Source organism: Ursus arctos, unplaced genomic scaffold (genome assembly GCF_023065955.2).
Source record: "Ursus arctos isolate Adak ecotype North America unplaced genomic scaffold, UrsArc2.0 scaffold_22, whole genome shotgun sequence".
NCBI lineage: Eukaryota > Metazoa > Chordata > Mammalia > Carnivora > Ursidae > Ursus > Ursus arctos.
In genome coordinates this window covers 51,559,831-51,581,270 of record NW_026622897.1, presented here as the reverse complement: position 1 = coordinate 51,581,270, position 21,440 = coordinate 51,559,831, and the positions used below count along the sequence as shown (strand labels likewise).

The 21,440-nt window shown below is 38.1% G+C and overlaps 1 protein-coding gene across 3 annotated transcripts in view; it reads left to right on the top strand.

Moving 5' to 3' along the window:
• Positions 1–21,440, top strand: part of ACER3 (alkaline ceramidase 3) — a 154,899-nt gene that overhangs the window by 80,550 nt on the left and 52,909 nt on the right. For all 3 annotated transcript variants that reach the window (XM_057316674.1, XM_026518147.4, XM_044390962.3), the window contains 3 exons: positions 8,459–8,511; positions 10,921–11,002; positions 14,002–14,037. In XM_057316674.1, the coding sequence (XP_057172657.1) occupies positions 8,459–8,511; positions 10,921–11,002; positions 14,002–14,037 (171 nt within the window). The remainder of the gene's footprint in view (positions 1–8,458; positions 8,512–10,920; positions 11,003–14,001; positions 14,038–21,440) is intronic.

Genomic DNA, 21,440 nt, shown 5'->3' with positions numbered 1-21,440 from the left:
CAGTTCTATGCATTTTTCATGTCTGGCCCTATTGCACTGCCCTCTCTCCCTTGGACAATTCCTGTTCATCCTTTAAAGTCTTAGCCAAAGTGGCAGCTCCTCTAGGAGGCCTTCCATGGCCCTGGGGTTGGATATGTACCGTTCGTATGTTCTACAACACTCTGTGCTTCTCTGTTACTGCCCTTATCTTTTGTTTTATAAATATATTTAAATCTTTCTTCTGTATCAGAATGTGAGTTACCTAAGAGCAGGGACTCTCTCTGGTTGACCTTGACGTATCCCATACTTACCCGGCACATAGCACTACATAAATGTTTTATGAATCAGTGTTTGAAGGGTTGACATGTTGAAAAGGATTCGATTTATTCTTTGTGGTCCTAGTGGTATTAAAGGTAAAGAGACATCTTGCTCAACATGAGGAAGAATTTCCTGAGCTAGTAGACGGTAAGAGCTTCCTTCAGAGATCTTGAGTCCTCTGTCCTTGGAGGTGCCCAAGCATAAGCTGGACAGACACTTTTATTAGTTCAGCAATTAGTACCTGGGCAAGAGGTATGCATAGGTAAAGATGATATAGTCCTTTCATCAAGGAATCTGTGGTCTCGGAGTGAAGGTACTATGCTAGTGAATGCAGTAGTAAAGGGACCTACAGTATGCTATGGAAATGAAAAGAGAAATTATTTAGGGAAGGGAGGTGAGAGAACGGGTTTCACGCAGGTGACTCAGACACATGTTTGAGTTGCATCTTCAAAGATGAATAGGAGTTTGCCAGGCCAACTCGAACCTACAGAGTTGAGAGTATGTCTGGCATCTCAGGGCACTGCAAATAACACTTTGTGGTCGTGGCCATGGATGGAATGGGAATATGTGGTGATGATGGTGACAGTTCTAACAGTAATAATAGCTAACATTTGTTACATTATTGAGTACCTGCTCTGAGTAGCCATTGAACTAAATAGTAAGAGATGTGGTTTAGGAAGCTAATCAGAGGCCAGATCTAAGCCTCTTGGACTTTATCCCCTGTAAGCCATTAACAGATTTGGAGCAGAAGTGAAAGCACACTTTCATTGGTATATAAACTTAATTGGTGATAAGATTGTTACCAAGATAACACAGCATTTGGATGGACCAGATGGCCTTTCATCCTGAGATCTTTGATTTTGTGCTTTATCATTAGTGTAATACTACTCTGTCAACTTTGGGGACAGATTATATAGATGCCTTATTTCTTGCCTCTTTTGGTCTACAAAGTTGTGGTTTTATGTGCTTGCCTATCTGGACAGAAATGATATATGACCCAATTTCCCAATGATTTAGGAAGGAAGAATCCTCAGTATTAAAGGGCTTTTTAAAACAGCTTCCCCATCTCTCTAATTTAAACATAAAATGATTGTAAATACTCCTTGAAGGCTTCTTGTTTCCTTTCAGGATAAAGTTGCCTCAGCTATGTTAGGCCGTTATTTTTTATGCACAGTCACTGACGCAAAGTCCAAAATGACAGTGCTGTCACTTACTAGACCCTGGTGGTCAGTGAACCATTTCACCAGCCTGAACTTAGCTGGTTATAGCTGTCTTTGGATGCCCATTCTTTACTTCTGCCTAAACTGAGCACAAGCAGATATTAACAGTTCTGTCTTAAGAGTGATTTGGAGCTTAGATGGTATTTTCTCCAGATTTACTATTGCTAAGTGGCTGCTTTCGCTCCAGTTCCGATTCTGCTACCACTTTGCTGGCTGTTTGAGCATAGATATGCCACTTAATCTTGCTGAGCTTGTTTCCTCATCTATCTAATGGATTTAATAATACCTGTAGGAGTATTGTAGGGATCAGTTGATTGGCATATGTGAAAGTGTCATCATAGGATCTGGTAAATAAGTGTTTAATAAGTATTAATTTCCTTCCTTTTTCTTTAGCCAGTTAGAATGTCTGAAACCACCATTATTGATTAATTGTTAGTAATTCATTCCTTTGAGTACTATTATGTGTGCCCTGTGAAGGGTAATATTTTAAGCTATTACTTACTCCTTTCTCTTGATTAATATGTCACATCCTTTTGGCAACTAGCCAAGAGCAATGCATTTGGGAATGGGTTTGAGGAAAACATTAAAGAAGGAATAGAGACACCAGGAATGGCCTTCAAGTAAGGGGTAAAAGGTGCCAAAGAACAATTTAGAATCATAGAACTTTAATATTAGAAGAGATTTTTATTTTTATTTTTTTTAAGATTTTATTTATTTATTTAAGAGAGAGAGCACAAACACGGGATAGAGGGAGAAGCAGGCTCACCGCTGAGCAGGGGCAGGGAGCGCAACATGGGGCTGAATCCCAGGACCCTAGGATCATGTCCTGAGCCAAAGGCAGACACTTAACTGACTGAGCCACCCCAGTTGCCCCTAGAAGGGATTTTTAAAATGTCATCCAATCTACAAATTTTACAAATGGAAAACAGCCCAGGAGAGGTGAAGTAAATTGACTAGAAGTTACACAGAAAGTTAGAGACAAGATGAGGACCTACGTTTTGTCTTACTTATTTGTGTTTCCTTTACCTATCTTAGGACTTTGTCTTGCATTGCTGGTGGTTGGAGTATAAAAGTTTCAAGTTTTTAGGAGACTTCTCCCAGATTTTCTTTTCATCTATTCACTCATTCAACTCATTCTTTTTTGCTTTCACTAACTGACATATATACAGTTATCGATAACCCTGGGGAGGGTAAAGTTAAAGGCAATTTCTTAATTTCTTCAGCCATGTGGAATTTTTCTTTGTGTTCTTCTGCTTTTTCTAAGTATTCTTTACTGAGCATATATGTTTGATATTAGAAAAAAGAAGTAGATGCTAGTTAAAAAAATGAATGTATTCACCCTCTTCTCATAAGTAAAAATAAAATAAAACCAACGAAAAATGTGTGTTCACCTATAATTTTCTTTGTAATACAAAAACAAAAATTGCATAACTGCTAGGTAATTCATGTAAGCTAATTCAGATTTTATAATGTAAATAACAGATGTTCTGGCTATAAATATTATCCTTCTTCCTCCTTTGCTCTCTATCTCAGTGAATGGAACCACCTTACACTGAAAGCCCAAGCCTAAAACTCATGATTCATCTTTAATTTCTTCGGCTTTCTCACTTCTAAAAACACTGAAAGCTGAAATACATCTAGCTCTTGCTATCTAAACAGCCACGACCTTAATCCATCATCTCCAATCCGGATTTCTGTAACTCTTTCCTAATTGGTGTCCCTGCGTCCCCTATCCATTTGTCACACCGGAACAGAAATACTGTTCCTACAAACAAAACTAATAGTTTTCATTCTTTGAGCAGTGTTTGCTAGGCTTTGTTTAAGTGTTAGACATGAGACATGTAAAATGCAGTCTCTGCTCTCCAGGATGCATACCACTTTTTATTTATTTTTTTTATTTTTTATTTTTTTTTTTTAAGATTTTATTTATTTGACAGAGATAGAGACAGCCAGCGAGAGAGGGAACACAAGCAGGGGGAGTGGGAGAGGAAGAAGCAGGCTCATAGCGGAGGAGCCTGACGTGGGGCTCGATCCCATAACGCCGGGGTCACGCCCTGAGCCGAAGGCAGACGCTTAACCACTGTGCCACCCAGGCGCCCCTGCATACCACTTTTTAAACCATCTTTAATACTTCCCATAGATCAGGCTCATGAATTTGAAACTCAGGCTGTGATCTGGCCCCTGCCTACCTCTCCAGACTCACCTTCAGTCACGCGCCCCACCTTCAACCTGGAACTCTGTGCTCTTTTACCAGTCATAATTTTGCTACTTACAGTTTTGAAATAAGACTTCTGTATTTGTATTACCCAGATTTTAAAATCCATGCCCTTTTAACATATGCTTAATTTAGTTTCTCTAAACAAATAAACAAGCAGCCAACATCTGGAGTCCAGACTTTTCTTCTGAGCTACAGATTTGTATTTCTAGTTGCCTGATTGACATTTCCACTTGGCTGTCTCACAGGTACCTCAAACTCAACATGTCGAAATTGTTCTTGTAATTTTCTCTGTTCTCACAATCTCAGTAAACTGTACTGTCATCAACTGTGGTACTTAGGCAAGAAACCTAGGAGTTATCCTTGGGAGTTTCTTCTCCCTCACCTTTATATCAGATCAATCACAAATCCCTGATTAGTTTACTTCCTAAATATTTCTCAAGTCTAGTTACTTATGTCTATTCTCAATTCCACGACCTTAATCCAAGTAGCCACTTTCCTTGACCTGGCCTGCTATAACCTACTAGGTAGCCCTCCCACAACTGTGCTCTTTCCCTGCAGAACGCTCTCCACACGTACCTGATCTGGCATCTGATGTTTATTATTGTATTAGTCAGCTGGAGCTGCCGTACAAAAATACTGTAGATTAGGTGGCTTAAGCAATAGACATATATTTTTTCATAGTTCTGGAGGCTTGAAGTCTGAGATCAGGGTGCCAGCATGGTTGGGTCTGGTGAGAGCTGTATTCCTGGCTTACAGGTAGCCACTCCTTTTTGTTTTTCGTTTTTGTTTTGTTTTGGTTTGTTTTTTGGTTAAATGACCTTTGTTTGTTTGTTGTAATTTCAGTTTAGTTAATATACAGTGTTTTATTAGTTTCAGGCATACAATATGGTAATTCAACAGTTCAATATGTTACTCAGTGCTCATCAAGATAACTGTACTCTTATTTATTTATTTATTTTTAACATAAACGTACTCTGAATCCCCTTCACCTATTTCATTCATCCTCCCACCCACCTCCCCTCTGGTAACAATCTCTTCTCTATAGTTAAGAGTTTGTTTTTTGGTTTGTTTCTCTTTTATTTTTTTTTCTTTGTTTTCTGCTTTGTTTCTTAAATTCTACATTTGAGTGAAATCATGGTATTTGTCTTTCTCTGGGTTCTTGCAAGCTGTCTGGTATCTCTTCCTGTGAGGGCATTAATCCCATCATAAGGGCCCCTACCCTTTGACCTCATTTAATCCTAATTACCCCCCAAAGGCCCCATCTTCAAATACTGTTGGATTGGGGATTAGGGTTTCAACATGTGAATTTGGGCAGGACACAAACATTCATTCCGTAATAACTGTATTTTCTTATTTTTTGTATTCTTGATACTCTGGCATCTGGAGCCTCACTGAGTAGGGAGAGACTGTCCCTTCCAGGGGTGGCCATTTCTTAGATATAGCAAATAACTCACCCTGGATGGCACCTTTCATATTCAGACTAACCAATCCGGAGCCTATACTCTAAACCACCTTCTTTTTCTGACTCTTACACTCCAGGAGATAGTATTCCTCTGCTCTAATCACCCCAGGGCCAGGTACCAGACAACTAAAGATAGCCCCTAGACCCTACAGCCTGATGCAGTTATTCAAATTAGCCAATGCTAAGCCTGCTTGCCCTCTCTTACGTGGCCTTTCTTTGGGAAACCACAGTAAAGGTTGTCATCCATGCTTTCCCCTTGCTCGTTCTGCCTCCTGACTGATGCTGGTGCTTTCCCATGTGGCCCTGCTTGGCGTGGCATGTCTCTTCTTAGGAACTGTGAATAACAAACTCTCTTTTCAATGGCAGTTATCTCCTGATCTGTTGGCTTCACCATACCTGAAAAATAATAAAACATGTATTTTAAACACACTGCTACCACCACTGTGGACTGAATTGTATCCCCTCAGAATTCATATGTTAAATCTCTAGTCCCCTGTGTGACAGTATTTGTGGAGATGGGGCCTTAAGATAGTCATAAGTTTAGATGAGGTTATGAAGTGGGGTTTTCATGATGGGATTAGTGCCCTTCTAAGAAGAAACCAGAGAGCTGGCTCTCTCTCCCCTCTCTCTACCATGTGAGAATAAGTGAGAAGGCAGCTGTCTGCAAGCCAAGAAGAGAAACTTCACCAAGCACCAAATCTGTGCCATCATCTTGGACTTCCTAACCTCCAGAACTGTGAGAAATAAATTCTGTTTTTGAGGTACCCAGTCTAAGGTATTTTGTTGCTGCCCAAGCTGATGAAGATCGCCACCCAGCTTAAACCTTTTCAGTGGCTTGCCATTACTTTTAAGATAAAATTAAGAATCCCTTTCAGCGTATAACATTTGCCTGATTTATTTGCTGCTTATCTTTCCAGCCTCATTTTATATCCTTTCTCTTCATCATTAATTAAGCTTCAATCACAATGGACATTTTTCAGTTTTTTTAAATTCCCTTCCTGCAGCAGGACCTTCGCACATTATGTTCCCACTGCTTAGGGGTTCTCATCTTCCCCTCAAACCCTCTGCACCTTACTCATATCTGCATATTTTTCAGGACTCAGTTTATGTGTCACCTCTTTAAGGAAAATCTTCATGACTCCTTACATGAGGACCACTGTTTTTTGGTCATGGTACTCTGTACTTTTCCATCATGGCACTTATCATAATTGTAATTAAATATTTATTTTTGTGCAGTTAACTGTCTAGTGTCTTTCACCCTGGCTAGATTGAAAAACATCGTAAGAGCAAGGGTTATCTTGTCTCCTGCACATAGCATTGTTTCAGGCACATAGTAGGTGCTTAATAAATATTTGTCCAACGATTGAATAAAAGAATGACAATTATTTCAACTGCCTTTATAGACTGTATAGATAGACCTATGGGATAATATGGAGAAAGCAGATCTTTTTATGTCCTATCCTCCAAATACAGGAATAGACGATCCCCCAAAGTGGGCCATTTAAATACCCCAGTAATACATTGTGGAAAGGCCAAATAATTACACAACTATTTTGCTAGCACACGAAAACTGAAATAAAGAAGATATAAATGCAGAAGATGTTTAATATAAAGCCAGGAGATCATGGTTCAAAATTTTAAATAGAAGAATCTTCTGTGTATCATAAACCTTGTGGTAGATTTATCTGCAGCATATTGTGATACTGTGCCAACTTTTTTGAACATGTGAAGGTGATTCAAGTGAAAGGTTTTGGAGGCAACATAATATAGAGGTATGCTCCAGAGTCAGTTTAAAATCTGGCTCCATTACTTACTAGCTCTGTGATCTTGAACAAATTACTAAAATTGTCTAAACCTCAGAGTTCTCGTCTTGGGATGGAGATAATAGGACCTACCTTAGAATTGTTGTTAAACTTAAATGAGCTAATGAATGCAAAACACCTAACCGTCAGACCCTGCACATATGCTATTTCATTATTCCAGTAATTTACCAGAATAAATTACTCTGCGTAAACTCTCTTCCTTCTTCCTAGAATGTATTTCTCTACCACCCCATTTCATTTCCTGCCACCACCTTCTCTGGCTTGTGTGTGCCCCTTTTGTTGGAATCTTTTATATTTAATCACATGTTTTTCATTTCCCTCCCTCACTAGACTGTGAAGGCATTGACTGTGTCTTGTTTTCATTATATCCTCAGCAACTAACACATTGTCTGGTACATATTAGATATATTATTAAATAATTAATTAAATGCATATCTACTGAATAAGTAAATTTTATAGGATTGGTTTAAGGATTAGAAATAACCTTAGTGAATAACCTTAGAAATAACCCTAAATAACATTTAGCTTAGTGTCTAGCTTGTAGTTTAATACATAATCTAGCTTGTAGTTTAATACATAATAGCTGTTATTATTACTGCTAATAATAATTTTTTTCAGAAACATAGGTTACTTAGATTAACTAAATGACTTTCCCAGCCATTAATATCCCTTCTTATATATATTAGTGGTCATTTTATCCATCTTAGGTGTTCTAGGAAAAGGGAAAATGCAAAAGAATATTGATAGGACCCACAGACCTATAGATGGTAGACATTCTTTCCTGGAGGTATGACATCATAGTTTGTGGTACTGAATGATCTGAGTGGTCCAGTGAGTCAGGCATCCTACTTAGGTGTGTACATTAGGATAGATAGATAGACGGACAAGCTTGTTTGTTAAGTGACGGTAAACCAGCCCTCATAAGGAGAGGGCAGGGAAAGGTGGTAGAAAGAGGCAGGCCACTCCTGGTTGGTAGATAGCAGTTTTAATAAGCAGAGAGTACCTACATACAAGGCTCATCTTGGGTGGCCACAATGGATCCCCACCAGCCCACCAAACCCTAAAAGTTTGTAAAGAGGCCTTAAGTCGGTTCAGTCAAGTATACCATACAGGTGTTTTCAACACCACATCACTATCTCAAGACTCTGTCCTTGGAACAGCCTCTGGGAGCAAGAAAGATGAGCGGGACTCCTCTTCCAAGGATAGGAGGGCGTGAGGATCCTCCAGTCACCTGAGTCCAGCTCACATCCAGCTGACACTCACGTCCTTCCAGTGACCTTCCCCAACACTCAGAGTACTTAGATGTGAAATATACGAAAGACTTGGTAAAAGATATTAGATAATAAGAGGTGACTATCATAATCATTCTGATGTTTTATTTTGGTTTGTATAATAATTGCACCTCTATATTCAAGTCCTCTTTCTTTGTTTCTTATAGCTATTGGATGAACTCCCAATGATTTACAGCTGTTGTATATTTGTGTACTGCATGTAAGTACTTATGGTTAAAATTCAGTTGTTTAATATATTTTAAAATTTATTTTCACCTCATAGGGGATTAAGTAACATAGTTAACCCTGTTACATTATACTGGGAGATGGTAATAGTGTAAAAGGTTATAACTTCTGTGATCTCCATGTAGAGTATAATCTGTGGGAAGTTATAATCATGTTGCTTATTAACTTTTATGATCTCAAAACCCTATGGCCAGTTTAGATACTCTTACTTAACTTTGACTTGTGTAATCTGCCTTCCCTTGAGTTATGAATGTATATAAATATAGATAAAAATTTTATATATTATGCCATAAAAATAATAGTTATGTACTTTTACCTGTAATTGTGGTAGGTATTATACAATCATCTCTAATTCTTTCCGTTGTGCAAGGTAAATGGGTATTATCCCCATTTTATAGATGATGAAGTGAAGCACAGAGAGATTTAGTAACTTGTCTGAGGATATAAGCAGAACTTATGCTTAGGTGACGTGCCTAAGGCCATGTAGTTGGTAAGTGTCAGAGTTGGAAATTAAACTACAAATTTAATAAACTTACTTTCTAAGTATGCGTTTCATTCCCTAGCACTAGTGCTTAAAATTTCTCCAAACCCCTTATGTGATGGTTATCCCTTTTCAATATGATCATTATTGCTAGCTCAGGTATATTTTCGTCTTCTTCTCTTTCTCTTTCTCTTTCTCTCTCTCTCTCTCTTTTTTTTTTTTTTCTGAGAGAGAGTGTGCTAGTGCAAGCAGTAGGTGGGTAGGGAGGCAGAGGGAGAGGGAGAGAGAGAATCCCTAGCAGGCTCCACACTCAGCATGGAGCCTGATGTGGTGCTCGATTTCAGGACCCCGAGATCATGACCTGAACCAGCATCACGAGTCTGACGCTTAACTGACTGAGCCACCCAGGCACCCCCAGAATATTTTCTTCTAAAGATATCTAAAAATCAGGATCATTTGAGAAAATGTATTATTTAAAAGAGCTTATCTGGGGGCACCTGGGTGGCTCAGTTGGTTAAGCATCTGCCTTCAGCTCAGGTCATGATCCCGTGGTCCTGGGAACCATCCCTGTGTTGGGCTCCCTGCTCATCAGGGAGTCTGCTTCTGTCTCTCTCCCTCTCTCCCTCTGCCCCTCCCCCTGCTCTTGTTCTTTCTCTCTCTCTCTTTCAAATAAATAAAATCTTAAAAAAAAAAAATAAAAGAGCTCATCAGAAACTTTTCCTGTAAAGGAACAGATAGTAGTAATTATTTTAGGTTTTATGGGCCTATGGTCTCTGTTGCAGCTCTTTAGCTCTGCTACTGTAGCATTGAAGTAGCCATAGATGATATGTAAACAAGTGAGTGTGACTGTTCCAGTAACATTTTATTTACAAAAACAAGCTTGGGCCTTTGGGCAATAGTTTGCTGCCCCCTCAAAAATACTTTCATGTGAGCTTTTTTTAAAATAAGTCATCAAGTCACAGAATTGGAAGGTAAAAGAGATCTTAGAAATCATCTGGGCCCAACTGCCTTTCTGTAGAGATAAGGAAATAGGAGTTGGGTCCAAATCCTGCAGCCAGTTAATTAGTAAATTGAAAACTCTCCTGCTGCTTCTACTAAAACATAGGTTCAAAGGTTGGATACCTAACTGATGGTGAAATATTTGTTCATATTTCCTTATTTACTGAGTATTTGCTAGCCAAGTGATTAGATACACGAGAAAAAGATTTTATCCCTGCACACAAGGAGTTCACAGTCTGGTTGAGGAGACTATAAAGAGACAATTTTAATAGAGTGGTATTTTCTGTAATAGTGTGCCTTAGTCAGGGATGGCTCATTGCAAGATGTAGAAACCTACTCAAGCCAGCTTGAGGTAAGAGAGATTTATTTATTTTAAGCACATGAGGAAATTGTATGAAACCCAATAGCAGGAAGTGCAGCCTGACTACAACTCAAGGGCAGCTTCTCTCTCCCACCCTTTTATCTCCATCACTTCTTCTCTGCATGGTCTCAGTTCTTTGAATTTGCTTTATTTTTCCCTCCATGCAGATCACTTCTCTGCTCATTCATCTTCTTGTTCACTCAATTTAAATGCCCAAATATCAGCATAAGACTTTCAATCCATGAGGCTTTATACTTTGACCCTCACACTTAATTGATTTAGTCTCTGACTCCTAAACTCCGAAGTTTTCAGGAGAGAGCCTCTCATTGTACCCAGTTTAAGCCAGGTGCCTTCTCCTGATTTCCCCAGCCTCTTGGAGGCTGTACGTGGTGGAAGTTCTCTGAGATAAGAGTTTGGGTAGGAGGAAATGATGGGCATCACTAGACCCAGAAGTGTGTGTATAAGTGGTAATACAGCATTCTGTTTGTTTTACTACTTATGTATTCTAAAACAAGTTTCTTTCGTTCTCTGTTTTCTTAAAGGTTTGAATGTTTCAAGATGAAGAACTCTGTAAACTACCACCTGCTTTTTATCTTAGTTCTATTCAGTTTAATAGTAACCACAGTAAGTCATATTTTGTTTCTAACAGATTAAGAATATGATGTGGATTGGAGAATTGTCAGGGTGTAAGTAGTACTAGAAATGTGGGAATAGATGAACTGACACAGAGATAACATGAACCATTAAGATGACCAAAGATGCAACCCTATGGAACACTTTTTTTTTTTTAAACAGAGATAAACGAGAGTATGCAGTTATGATACTTTACCCTAAAAGTTACAGTTGATTTGTCTGTTTGATATTCACAGCCTGTCAGTATGCGTAAGGATTTCAATAAGTCATCACTTTAAAAATAAAAACTATATATACATTCAAGGTGTAAAATATACATAGTGAAATGATTATTCAAGCTAATTAACCTATCTTCTCACGTGTGTGAGAGAGAGAGAGATATGAGACCACCTGAAATTTGTTCTCTTAGCAAATTGCCAGTATTCAACCCGGTATTAACTATAATCACCATGCTGTACATGGGAACACTGACATTTGAAGGTCAGATAGAAGAAATGGAGCCAGCAAATGAGACCTAGAATAAGTAATCAGAGCTCTATGAAAAGGCAGAGCCCGATATCACAGAGTACAAAGAGATTTCTAGAAGGAGTAACAGTATTAGTTACCTCTGAGAAGATGAGTAAAATAAAGATTGAGGTTTGACCTATAAAAATTTCAATTAAAAGACCAAGTGACCGTAATAAAGATACTGTCAACAATAGGTTGATGGAGGCAGAAGTTAGCTGAGAAGGTGAATAGGAGGTTGAAAGAACAGATACACTGTTTTCTTATGCTTCAACACTGCACTGTATAGTCCTTCACATAAACTACATACTCGTTGATCATTAGAGAATCCTAGTGTTTCATAGGTGAAAGGAAAGCTTATTACTGTATAAAAGAAGAGACTAGGGGGCGCCTGGGTGGCTCAGTTGGTTAAGGTTCTGCCTTGGGCTTAGGTCATGATCTCAGGGTCCCGGGATCGAGCCCCATGTCGGACTCTCTGCTCAGCAAGAAGTCTGCTTCTTCTTACTCTCCTTCTGTGCTCTCCCCCCTCTCTATCTCAAATAAATAAATCTTACAAAGAAAGAAAAGAAAGAAAGAAAGAAAGAAAGAAAGAAAGAAAGAAAGAAAGAAAGAAAAAGAAGAAGCGATTAAAGTCCAGAGAGTTTTAGTGACTTGAGACTAAAGTCCAGAGAGTTTTAGTGACTTGCCTGTCCAACCAAGTTTATATGGAGAATTTGTGGCAGAGTCAAAACTGGACCCCTCTGTAAGTTTAGAATTGATGTGGTCAGAAATATAGGCTTGGGAGTCAGTCAGATCTGAGTTTAGACCAACACTGTTACTTAATAACTGGGAACCTTGGGCAAGTTACTTAATCTCTCTGTGTTGATTTCCTTGTCTGTAAAATGAAGATAATAATAGCATACATTTCATATTAGTTGTGAAAATTAATACCTGGCACACAGTAAGGACTCCATAATTCTTTTGCCTTAAAAAATGTCTTTAAGAGGCATATCCTTTTGCATTTCTTTTATTAATAGCAATGGGGATATGAAACTATACAAAGGGAAATTAGCATTTTGAAACAACACGTTTCAGAGATGAAAAGCATTCTTCCTTACTGAGTTTAGAGTTACAGATATATAGTGGCTCATATACATCTTACTATTAAAGCTCTGTGGGTGCCTAAAGGAAATAATCTGCTCTTATTGTGGTGAGGGTAGGAACTTCCTCCTGGAATAAGAAATTTTGTAGCCACATTGAAAAAATACATTAAATTTGTGAGGTTAGCACTACATTAACTGAGTATATAGAGATATCTAAACACAGCCTTTGCTGTCAAAGAGATGATTGCCTTGTAGGGTAGAGAAACAAACCAGTAAATTACATGACGTTTATACATGGTCAGTGAGGGCACAAAGGAGGGTAAATGGCTGCTTCTGCTGCATGGAGAAGGGACCAGGAAAGGCTTCAAGAAAGATGGATAGTTTGAGCTGGATCTTGGAAGATGAATGTTTGCCAGCAGGGGAGGATTTCTGAACAAAGTTAAGAGCGGCATGTTTAAAGATGTGGAGGCACTGTACTTTCTGGAGCCTAGGATGAAAAGGGAACAAGAGGAGAGCAGCGAGGCCAGGCAGAAGGTCAGGAGTGAAATCATGGAAAGCTTTGAAATTTGGACTTTGTCTTGTAAATGATGGAAGCCATTTCAGGATTATGATTGAATTTTGATTCCTCTCCACAATGTCATTTTAAAGGCATACTCCTACAGGACAGTAAATGCATGCTAAATCTTAAAAAGGCATCAAACTTAATCACCCACATGATATTGGAGCCTAAAACTAGGGTATGTGTAATTGGGAATACATTTAGGTGATGAGTTATACATCTAGGTGAGCATGTTAGAGGTTTTGGAAGTAAAAGAAAGCACAAGAAATTTGTTTTAAATGTTTTCAGTTATTGAGCATGCATTATATACTAAAAACTTTCATGTATTTTAGCTTATTATGCCTCACTACTGTTATTCCTATTATTCAGATAAGGAAAAAAATGAGTCTTTTGGTTAAGTGACTTGCTCAAGGTATATGGCAAGTAAGTGGCAGACTCTGAAATTTATCACCTGTCTCTAAGTCCACTGTTCTTTCTGTTGTGAAAAAAATGTGTCATAGACATTGTCAACAGAACCTCTTCACCCCTCATGAGTAACATTAAATTACTTAATTGCCCTTCCTTGATGCTGATATAGCAACCAAGAGGCCAGAGTAATCCGTAATAGCTTTGAAACATTTAGTTTACCATGGTAAAGCTAGCCCTGGGGGAGACCCACCTGTAGGTACCAGCCCTTTTTTGGCACGCCACCTTAATCTGATTGGTTTTACATGGCTAGAGTCAGATCTAAGTAGCAGGAGTAGGGAAGCAAGAGAGGTTTGGGATTTGCAGAATTGTTGGAATAAGTTTTCTTCCCCTTCAATAATGCAGTTCATTCACATGCTGTTTCTTTCAATATTTTGTAGGTTTACCTTAAGGTAAAGGAGCCTGTATTCCATCAGGTAATTTTAAAAAATGATTATACACTTGATTGTTTAATAGTACTTACCTGCATTGTGTTTCCTTTTCTGATAAATTATATGCAATACAATTTCTGAAAATAAAATGGCAGATATCCTATGAAAGTGTTTAAAACAGATTGCCGGGCACCTGGGTGGCTCAGTCAGTTAAGCTTCTGAATATGGCTCAGGTCATGATCCCAGGGTCCTGGGATTGAGCCTTGTGTCAGGCTCCCTGCTGAACTGAGAGCCTGCTTTTCCCTTTCCCACTCCCTCTGCTTGTGCTCACTCTCTCTCTGTCAAATAAATAAATACAATATTTTAAAAAATAAAAAAATGAAACAGAGTTTGCAAACTCCAGTGCCTAAAGGATGCCAATGCCCAGGCCCAACTGGCTTTGGTAGTCAGTAATGCAGGTGTAGCATTGCTCTTATACAGAAAAACCCGAAAGCATTCATGCACATACACATACAGAGTCCTTTTTATGACATTATTTCTAGAAAAGATAGACTGAAAATTCCTTGAATATTCCCCCCTAATATTTTATGAGTTTTTTAAGGTGGAAGATTATTTACATTGAGGAAAGCAGACATAGGAAACTTTGCTGTAGGAAATAATAATTTAAGTGCATCCCATAATGAAACCAGAGGAAAATAAAATAGCAGACCCTAAATAGAGCCATTGTTAATTGAATGCTATCATGTGCCTGGTGCTATGCCCATTACTGCACAGACTCTTATCTCCCCTGCAGTCCTACGGTTAGGTATTATTGAGCTCATTTTAAAGGAAATGAGCTCAGAGATACTAAGAATTTGCCCAGTGGTTACACAGTTATTCAAGGGCACAGCCAGGATTATAACCTAGATTTGTTTGACTCCTATCACAATTCTTTTAACAAACTAGAAAACAATAAATGAGGACACATTTCAGGAATATCAGAAGCCTTGTAGTTTTAGAATATTTTGTGCTTATATAAAAGTTAAGTGTCCCTGTATCTTTTTAAACTTAAGCTAGATAATAATCATCTAACTGAAATCTGTTACTTAAAATGAATTCCAAAACCACATTATTGTGCCTTGCTTTTCTATAGGCAAGCTGAAAGTAGATGTTACAAGAGAGGACATCCTCACCTTTCTGTTTATTTTAGCTTGAAGTATGTCATTATGGAATTACCTCTTTATTTATTATTGATACAGTGGAGAGGATGAAGTTTATTTATATGAAGAATACTTCAGCTTTTGTAAATTTCTTATTTGTCTTCATAAGAAAGAAAAATCATAAGCACAAAAAAACAAAATTCAGAAATTTGGGGTTAATTTTTGTAAGTTTATGACCATCGATTTTCCATTTTGTGTTTTAGACCTATTTTACACTATGTTTATGTAATAAAAGTAACAGACTATTCATCTAACTTCCCATGCTGCAGCTCTCATGTGTTTTTTTCAGTAATACATATTTTCTTTTCTGTAGATAGTGGTAAATGTTTGCTAATAGGAAGGGAGGGAGGGAGGATGAAAGCTTATAGCTATGGGTTATATACTAGGCCTTCTCAGGAGAGAAGTGAAGAAGTAGAGAACTGGTAGGGTGAAGTAGGTAATTAATCTGAAGGAAGAAGACATTCATTCATTCAACAGATGTCCAGTGTGTACCTTCTCCGTACCAGATTCTGAGCTGGAAGTTGGAAATAGAGAGGCAGTGGAGCAAAAATTTAAATATCTAAAATCAGGCAGGCCTGGATTCAAATCAAGTCTCTACTTATTAGCTGTATACCCTGGACAAGTTACTTTACTTCTTTGATCTTTGGTTTCCTCATTATTCCACAAACACTTTTTAAGTGCCTTCAGTATGCCAGGTGCTGTACTAGGCATAAGAAAGATATTAGTGAATAAAATAACAGGGTCTTTGCTCTTGAGGAGCTCATTATACTGTATCTCTAAAATTGGTATAATAATCTCCTAAGGTTGTCTGAATGAGGTAATGTCTAAATGAGGTAATGCAGAGGTGCCTGGCTGCCTCAGTCAATAGAGCATGTGACTCTTCATCTGGGGGGTTGTAAGTTTGAGCTCTATGTTGGGTGTAGAGATGACTTAAAAATAAATCTTCTAAAAAATAAAATAAATTTAAAAATAAATGAGATAATGCATATAAAACCCCTACCACATGCTAAGTAGTCAGTAAATATTAACTAATATTAATGAGCCAAGGCAAATAAGACATGGTTATTGGTCTCAAGGAGCTCACTGGTCAGGAAGATAGACCTGTAAAAAAAATATTTATAATACAGTATGTAAAAGCAGTGCTAATGTAGACAAGTGTGCAGTCTGTCTGCTTAGATGACTCAGGATAGGGTTACAAAATATAACTATTGCATATAGCTAAATTATTACTTCTTCTAATATTGAAAAACAAAATAGGGAAGATGGCCTACTATTGTGATGCAGTAATATTTCTTGCTATTCGTAGTGTTTTACTTGAAGAGGAAAGTCTAATCTGGAATATTCTTTGCTGTCCTGTTAAGTAATTAGAATTGATTTTCTTCTTTTTAATAAGCTCCACACCCAATGTGGGGCTCGAACTCAAAACCCTGAGATCAAGAGCGTCATACTCTACCGACTCACCTAAGCCAGGTTCCCCAGAATCAATGCTTTTTATTTATACTTAATGACTTCAAAAATCTATTCCTAATGAGTTTCTGCATATCATTCTTTAGAAAAGAGAACTGCTTTTTCTGAGAATCTTGTTTTTTTCTAAGTTTGTGGAATATCACTCTCATTCTTTTTTTTTTTTTTTTTAAGATTTTATTTATTTATTTGACAGAGATAGAGACAGCCAGCGAGAGAGAAAACACAAGCAGGGGGAGTGGGAGAGGAAGAAGCAGGCTCATAGCAGAGGAGCCTGATGTGGGGCTCGATCCCATAACGCCGGGATCACGCCCTGAGCCGAAGGCAGATGCTTAACCGCTGTGCCACCCAGGCGCCCCTCACTCTCATTCTTTTATGTCACTGTTAATATTACGTACAGAAATTTAGAAAAATTGTTTTGAAATTTGTAATTGGAAAAATTGTTTTGGAATTTGTAACTAGATTTACAGTAAGTGTCAAGATCTTAGAAATAATGGAAAAGGAGGGAAGAGCAATGTTATCTAATATAAAGGAACTCTGGCTTGAGAGTTTAGAATCTTGATTTCTTACCACTTCGATTTCTTGAAGTTTGAGATCTCAATTTCTTGCTGCTTCGTTATCCATGGACATGCTGTGCCTGTTCTTCAGTTTCCTCGTCTATGAAATGTTTGAAGCGAGGAGAGGTTTTATTTCACAAGGATAATATAAAAATACTATATAAGGTAAAGCACAAGGCAATAAATCCAATAATAGTGCGTCACTAAAAGTACATACGAAGGTGTAAGATGACACGGGTAAGTTTCTGCCTGTGATAATCACAGAAGGCTTCTGAAAGGAGATACTTGAGTAGGGACTAGACAGGTAAGTGGTGGTGATATACAATTAGAAGGAAAGAGTTAATAAACACTTTAAAAGTATCTGTCACAGCCAGGATGATTGTCTTGCTAATCAGTTAGCTTCCCTGAGGGAGAAAATACTGATAACAGCTCTACTTTTCTGTATTAAATCCAAGGTGATCCGACATCTCCAAAAGAGAGCCAAATGCTGTTTATTTAATTCGATGGCCTCTCCAAGGGTAATACTAAAATCATATGCCTGCGACGTTCAGTAGAAATACTAATATATCTTAAGTAAGAAAGCAACAACAGGGGCGCCTGGGTGGCACAGCGGTTAAGCGCCTGCCTTTGGCTCAGGGCGTGATCCCGGTGTTATGGGATCGAGCCCCACATCAGGCTCCTCCACTATGAGCCTGCTTCTTCCTCTCCCACTCCCCCTGCTTGTGTTCCCTCTCTCGCTGGCTATCTCTGTTAAATAAATGAATAAAATCTTTAAAAAAAAAAAAAAAGAAAGCAACAACAAAAAAAGTATACATGAAAATAGGTTAAAAGAACTTTTAAGAAGTTAATGAACCCTCTTTAAGCCAATTGGTAAAGCAGTTTACCTCAGAGAGTACTATTGCTTAAAATCTTCTCACTGAAGTAGATATCTCCTAGAGATTATTTCTAGACATGACATATCAGTATTTTACTACTCTCCCTTCTAATTTAACTCTCACGGTTTGTAAGAAAGAACACAATAAACAATTTGAAAAGCAGGAACTTAAGCAGATTTATTTAAATTTTATTCTGTAATTTTTTTAAGAGACTTTATTTATTTGACAGAGAGAGTGAGAGAGTGCACGAGCAGAGGGAGCAGCAGGCAGAGGAAGAAGCAGGCTCCCCACCGAGCAGGGAGCTGGGATCATGACCTAAGCCGAAGGCAGACACTTAACCAGCTGAGCCACCCAGGCACCGTGCTTTCATGTAGTTTATATAGATTGACTTACCTATTATCTTACTAAATATCAACAAACCTGTATAGAAATTACCATCTTCATTTTATAGATGAGATAAGGGAGAGTCAGAAAGGTTAAATAATTTGTTCAGTGTTTCTCACCTAGTTACCAGCAGCGCTGAACATTGAACCCAGGTCTTTTTTATTCCAAAGCCCATATTCCTTCTGTGATATGATGATGTAGTAGATTACTTTGGAATTTAATTTATTATCAGAATGAAAATATTTTTAAGTGAAAATTACAAGGAGCAAAAAGTATGCATTCTATTATCTTTTTTTATTTAAAAAATGACTAACACAGGAATATGCACAGAAAAAAGTTGTGAAGGTCACGTGGCTACCGCTAGCTGCAAGAGAGACTGAGAAATCAAATTTACAGCTGGACATTGTCAGCCAAATAAAATCAGTCTTCTATAAAGACAAAAAAATAAATAAAAGGAGAGATTGGATACTGAGTGGGTCACTAGCAGGGTCTGCCACAGATCCTAGGAGAGAATCAGAATGTATGGGGTGGAGGTGCTTGTGAAAAGAAGAAAATTAATTTGGAAAAGACTCAGTGCACTTCCAGAGTATAGGTTTGAACTTATCCATTATTTGATGTGTTTAATATACTCCTTGAACAATCTGTTCCCCTTGACTTCTGTATGGTGATGATTCGTAAATCTGTTTCTTCAGCTTAGATTTTTTTTTTTTCCTAAGATTTAGACCCGGCTATCTAACATCTGTTCTCAGAGATATCTACATGGATATCTGACTGCCACCTCAAACTCAACATATCTAGAAATGAAATCACCATGTTCTCTCCAGTATTTCTTCTCTTCCTGTATTCCCTAACCCAAGGAACAATTTCACCATGGCACCTAACTGCTAAAGTCATAAACCAGGCCATCATTGACTTTCCCAGCTCTTCCTGACTGCCATATCAAATTATTATCGGTCCAAGCCCTAAATAGCTCTGTAATCTATTTCTGTCTGTTCCCACTGATATTACCTGGTTCAGGCCCCATCACTCACCTGGGTTACTGTAATACCTCATCATTGGTTTGTTTTCCATTGGTCTTGCCTACATTCTCCACCCAGCAAGAGAGGGTTATTTTTCTAATGCACGAAGTGATCATGTTGTGCTGTTGCTGAAACTTCATTGACTTCCCTTTGCTTAATAAGATAAAGTTCAACTCAAGTGACTTGAAAAGCCAGACTTGACCTCTGGTTGTACTTTTCTGACTTCATTTTTCCCTCTCTTCCCTCCAACAATATAGTCTAGTTGTCCTTTTTTTTTCCTATAAGCTATGCCAGTTACTTTCTTCCAGCTCCAATCGCTTTTTGTTTTTGTTTTTGTTTTTTTGAGAGTGCTTGCACACAGGGTGGGGAGGGGCAGAGGGAGAAGGAGAGAGAAAATCTCAAGCAGGCTCCACACCTAGAGCAGACTCTGACATGGGGACTCAATCTCAAAACGGAAGATCATGACCTGAGCCGAAATCAAGAGTCCAACACTCAATTGACTGAGCCACCCAGGCGTCCCAACTTCTAGCTTCTCTTAATAATATTTCAGTGATTATTAATGATGTTTCTAGTAATGCTTCGATTATAAAATTAAAAATTATATCCTCCATTAAAGTCTTTCTGATCTGCATAAGTCTAGATTAGGTGGCTTTTCACAGTGGCTTCTGTACAGTCCCTGTCACAGAGTTAAGTACTACATTTTTAATTCCCTCATAACTTACCTCTTTCCACACTAGATTGTAATGGCTGTGAGGCCAGGGATCTTGCCTGCCTTGTTCACGATTAGAGCATCATGGCTGCAGTTATAGATTTAAGCAGGCAATCAGCCTCTAATCAGCTCTAATCTAATGCTTTGTTTACTTAGCTCTATAAAGGGATACATGGTGCAAATACAGCAGGTATAACATTTCCATTTAATCAGGAGATCCAGAGCTATTTATATACACAGATTCTTTTGCTCTCTCATCCACATAAGTTATGTACAGCTGCCAGGGATGAGAGCTAAGTGTGGTGGAGGTCATTGTAACACATAGAGGCTACAGCCCCTTTTTGTACCATTCTTTATAATGAGCACCTTTCATACTGTTCTCACGCAGGCCCCAAGCCTCCAACCTAGGTGTAGTCCTTCACAACCAAAACAGACATAATATTTTCCATTTATCTTAACTGTTGTATTCAACTGGGAGACTGAGGTCATTCTTAACCAGGCCTACATCAAGACGATGCATGATATTAATCCTTTACTCCACACCATTATATCCCCAGGGTCTAATACAATGCTCAATAAATATTTGTTGGATTCTACTATTGTAGAGAGACTACAAGTAGTAGGCAGGAGATATATCAAGGCCTTATAAAAGAGTCCACCAGAAATATAAAGATATGGAAAGGGTGAAAGTGACAGTATGGAAAGGTATATATACCATGCAAACACTAAGCATAGTTGTGTCATATGTATATGTGATATAGTTTTATTATAGAACAAAATAGACTTTAAGGAAAAAGCATTTCTCTTGCTAAGGGTTTACTTTGTAGTGTTAAAAATATTCAATTCATCAGAAAATTATAATTAAAATTTATATGTATCTCTAATACATGTAGTGTCTCAAATATATAATGCAAAAATTGACAGAGCTAAAAGAAAAAATAGACAAATCTGTAATTTTAGGTGATTTTAATACATACCCCTCAGTAATTGATATACGATGTAAAATAGTTAACGTATTTAAGAAACTTAACCCATGGGGTACTGGGTGGTTCAGTCAGTTGGGCAGCCAACTCTTTGATTTTGGCTCAGGTCATGATCTCAGGGTCCTGGGATCCAGCCCCATGTTGGGCTCCTCACTCATGCTTGCTCTCTCTCTCTCTCCCTGAAATTAATTAATTAACTAATTAAAAATAAACTTGACCCATAAGCCAAATGTAAAATACTGCATCCGACAATTGCAG